Source organism: Macrobrachium nipponense, chromosome 6 (assembly GCF_015104395.2).
Source record: "Macrobrachium nipponense isolate FS-2020 chromosome 6, ASM1510439v2, whole genome shotgun sequence".
Lineage (NCBI taxonomy): Eukaryota > Metazoa > Arthropoda > Malacostraca > Decapoda > Palaemonidae > Macrobrachium > Macrobrachium nipponense.
In genome coordinates this window covers 50,727,191-50,732,190 of record NC_061108.1, presented here as the reverse complement: position 1 = coordinate 50,732,190, position 5,000 = coordinate 50,727,191, and the positions used below count along the sequence as shown (strand labels likewise).

General features: G+C 37.1%; 1 protein-coding gene across 1 annotated transcript in view; it reads right to left on the bottom strand.

The window, feature by feature from the left end:
• LOC135216308 (cysteine dioxygenase type 1-like) overlaps positions 1–5,000 on the bottom strand; it is a 61,654-nt gene that overhangs the window by 9,471 nt on the left and 47,183 nt on the right. Inside the window, exon 2 of the mRNA XM_064251480.1 lies at positions 2,472–2,589. Within this exon, the coding sequence (XP_064107550.1) occupies positions 2,472–2,589 (118 nt within the window). The remainder of the gene's footprint in view (positions 1–2,471; positions 2,590–5,000) is intronic.

The window sequence follows — 5,000 nt, the reverse complement described above, 5'->3', positions numbered from 1 at the left end:
TTACGACAATTTGAAAAATAATATTTAAGTATGAAATAAACATTTCGCTGGGTAGCAGATAATGGTGTATTTGCTTGAATCGTCGATGACAGGGCTGGTGCCATCCACTTGGGTAGCGAATGATAATACCACTTCCATCCCTTGCTCTTTTCATTTATCATAAAATGAATAGATTAGATATTGCTTTTAGTTCACTGAAATCAAGAAAGCAAGGTAAATGATTTGGAATTTGCAAATGATTGTGTTCTTGTCATAATGTTTGCTGATGTGCAAGAAATAACTTCAGTCTAGTTTAAGAAAGAAGAGTGAGACGTGTCGACTTACAGGAGGGTTATAGTAATGAATAATCAGGGTATTGCACAATATACCTTATTTATAAATTGCTAAGGGTTGCTGTATCTCTGAACGCGTATTAGCATCAATGGCTCATTAACCCGTAAGATTAGGAAAAAAATTAAAAAGGTGAACAGTTTATGGGTATGCAAAGGCGTGGAGATCAAATTCTATATATTTGTTTTTCTGAGGCAAATCTTGAGAACAGTACTTGATTTGTTTGCGTAAATGATGCCAATTATCGGATATACTGGACCATCCAGTTGGATTATGTAGTTTTACAAAGCCATCTGATAAATACTTTTTATTTACTTATGAGCGTGCTCCACTGAGCTAAGGGCTCTACTTGTGCTAGTTTAAAAAATAGAAAACTTGAAAATGGGCGAACATAAACTATCATGTTGAAAGAGGTACTAAGCTAATATTAGAGGTAATGATGCCTGACGTACTGTCACATTTTATTGGCTTTCCAAAATGCTGTGAATGAAAGAAACGTTAAATTTGGCTTGCTTCACATTCTGTTTCTGATGATTTACTGGCTTTAAAAAAAAATAATAATAAATTTCATCACTAATGTCCATGATGCTGCTATTTTATGTTAACATTCCGTACATCATAGCTTTAATGAACCAAACAAGAACTTCTTTCAGTTTTCTTCTGAAGATGGAAAAAGAAACCCACACGATTACTGAGTATAAATTGTTTACTTGTAAGTATTTACACAGTATTTTACTTAAAACTCGAGTACTTTCTTTCTCAAGAGATGTGGAAGTGGTCAGACTGGGTGAAGGCTCAATAGTCTTCCAGAACTTCTTGTTAAGCTGCCATGTATGTGATGGCTGTCCTGGTTCCCGTTCTCTTGAGAGTTGTTAATCTCTCCTGTCGTTCTAATATTCTGATCTGATGGTCAATGGGATTAACCCATGTGGTTAATGGCCACCATCGATCTGTTGGGCAGAAAGCCTAATCTCCAGGTCAGAAGGGTCAATATTTAGCTTCTTTTTTATATTAGAGTTCAGCTTATGGGATTTTCCTTCTACCACTGTAATCTCTCTGATGAGTGCTCCTTTCACCACTACCCTCATAAGATTGATGTTTCTGCTTTGGTATATATGCCTACTGTTTTTAAAATCCAACCCATGTTCCTTTTCCCAACAATCTGTGTTTTTGGGGATTCTAGTCCTTATTCCCCTACCTGCTTCCCAATATAGTTGTCTCTATAATTGCTGCAGTGAATTATGTATAATCGGGACCCCCCACCCCACCCATATCAACTGTATTACTGTCTTCTCCTTCCAATCTATTTTTACATACTTCGTTTTTTATGGTGTTACCAAAGGTATACTCAAATTTATATTTACTCTCTTTCATTTTTGAAGTAATTTGTTTCATTTTAGGCAAAAAAAGGAGGACAAGTATTTCCTTGTTTTCTTTATCCCATGTACTCTACATTTCCTCTGCAAAAAATCCTCCTAGCTTTGTTGAGTGCTCTTTTTCTGAAGCATTGGGCAGGTATACTAATGCATCAAAGCTTTTATCAATGTAATTTATTTCCTCATCTATTTTACAAGGGTCACACGTTCTCGTTGCCCTAAGAAACAAGCCTGCTAGAACACCTATTGTTATATCATGACTTTGAAAAGAGAAGAAATGACCCTACGATTGACCCTTCTGACCTGGGGATCAGGTTTTCTGCCCAACAGACCGATGGTAGCCACTCACTTAACACAAGAGTTAATCCCATTGACCTTCAGATCAGAATATCAGAACGACAGGAGGGATTAACAACTCAAGAATGGGAACCAGGACAGCCTTCACGTAAATGACAGCTCGACAAGAAGTTCCAGAAGACTTCTGGGCCTTCATCCAGTCTGACCACCTCCACATCTCTTGAGAAAGGGCCACACTTGGGGCCTGAAAGTACTAGAGTGTTAAGTAAAATACTATGTAAATACTTACAAATAAACATGTTATACTCAGACATCTTAGGGGTTTCTTCTTCCATTGCCTTTGATATTAAAAGTGAAGACGTTTATGGTTATCAATATAGTATCTTTTGTATGTGTCATGGTCATAAGAATGGTGGACATTAATAATGCCTCAAAAGTTTGCAGTTATACACAGATTAGAAGAAATACCTTCATGAAACAATGAGCATTAGCGTGGTCGTGAATGGTAGACACGTTGGAGGGTCCCCAACATAGCAGCATGAGGTTGAATTTACCATTTCCTTCGTCAACCAAATTTCTTGTGTACCTGAAATGAAGGTACCTGATGTTAAGGTTGCATTGGCCATTGGTTATGTAAAGGGAATAGAAGAAAAATATTATTTCTTTGTTTTCTAACCTATGGAGTGGTGTGTCTCTCTCCCAAAGTGCTAGTCCTCAGTGGAAGTTGCAAAGATTGAACATGTGTATACTCTAGCTACGAAAGGTTGAGACTTTCCTACAATTAGCGGCGTAGACACGTCTCCATCTTGCCACAGGAGGTATTTAATCCTAATCCATAAGGTATATTTTCAGGATTAACCTCCTCGAGGTTAAGGTTAATCCTGAGAGTGGGCATATTCGAGCGTACTGTCCAGCTATTTGCTTTTATTCACAAGTGACTTCGTTTCAAAGTAATATATGCCATGTGTATGTATGCTTACGTTTAACATATGTATTTATATATAAAAGGTATATTTATGTATACATATATATACACATACACATGCAAAATTTCATTCAGTTATACATATATGTGTGATATATATATATATATATATATATATATATACTATATATATAATATATATAATTATATAATATAATATATATATCTAATAAAAGGAGCCCATAAAAACACCAAAATATAGAGAGAAAAGTACTATATTTCAGAGACTGCTGTCTCTCTCTTCAGGTATATGAATGAGAAAAGTTTACAGAAAAGGTGGTATTTATACCAAGAGATCCGTCCACAAGTAAGCCAATTTAGGTCACCCCCGCTGATAATCTTCCTTTAATCTTCTTAAGCGTTGGTTGAATGAAAACCTCGTCGATCACATCTGAAATCCACGCTCCTTTTGAGATGTTCATTACCTGCTTCTCTTTTATTAAGGCCGATTCCATCATTTGACTCTTGTACCGGCAGTTGCTGCTATAAATTACATGTGACAAATTCCAGTTTATTCTATGGTTATGTTCATTTATATGGTTGAAAATAGCCGAGTTCTGTTGTCCATACCTAACTGACCGTTTGTGTTGTATTAATCTCTGGGGAAGTGATTTACCTGTAAATCCGATGTAAGATTGGTCACAGTCCTGGCATGGGATCTCGTAGACCCCAGTGTCCTTGGACGTTAATCAGGGATTTGGCCAAGGTGTTTGGGTACGTAAATGCAAAACTGTTTGCGATAATTCATAATAAAGGAAAAAGAAAAAAAAAGCAAGAAACGAAAGTGTGGGTGGAGGGACTGGTCTCGCACCATCCAATATAGAACTTAATCTGATTTTACTAATATACCGATGAGATTTTCCCTTTGTCTACAAGGGAAAAAGACCTAAACTTTTAGATTCAAATACGAAGCACTCTGATGACAATTTTAGTCATCCGCCACGACATTTGTAAGTCATTTAAACCCTTTCCCTCCATCTTGGTGCCACGACGAGGACCCATCTCTCCGACATAAGGTACAGTGGATTGGAGGTTTTTCAACAGTTACGAATTCTTTTATCTTTTGCTGATTTATTTTCGATTTCCAAGCGCAATTTCCGCATAGACTTTACCTTTATTTATGCGGTGCATTAATTTAAAATCGTAAAAGTTTTCCCCGTGCTTAAAATCGAGACTTATTGGCACCTTCTGTGTATCTCTCGAATATTTCCTTAGCGCCAATCTTTCCATCACGTCATCGCGTCCATTTTCAATTGCAGACGGAGTTGCTTGCTGTGGAATCCGGCCGTTCCGGGTTTGTTATCGTACTTTCGTTCTCCGACACGACTCTTGTTTATCTCTCTAATTTACTCCCAATTTCTTCTATTTTGTGTCAATGTAAATATATGTAATTTTAGATGAAGCCAAGTGCTTGATCTGCAACATTCCTGTTGTACTGTAAGGCCTTTGGCTCATCTCTTACTTCTTATGTTTTACCTGACCCCACAATCTCAATCAGGTACGTAAATTTTCATTGTACGTCAGTCCCGTGTTCAAGATTTAAATTCCCTTTCCAGGTAAACACACACACACACACACACACACACACACACACACACACACACACACACACACATATATATATATATATATATATATATATATATATATACTATATATATATATATATATATATACACACAATTTCAGACAAACTATGCGGGAGAAAAAGGAACGAGGATAATCACACACACAGGCACAGATACATGCTCAAGCCAACGTCACGGATAGTTGTAGGCAGCTGGCTAGTCAACGACTTTGTCTGGTTTGGCAGCGTAAAATTGTCCTCAAAATCTCAAAGTTGATGGAGACTTTATTTGAAAATTGTTATCACTTTACCTCAATGTTTGCGTGGCGACCCGTTGGTGAAGAACGAGCTTAAAGAAAAGTGTGTATGTTACAACAGAACGTGCCCTCGTGGAGTAATTGCTTAACTGCCTGTCTGAAGTTGCGGTTTTCAGACCATGAATACT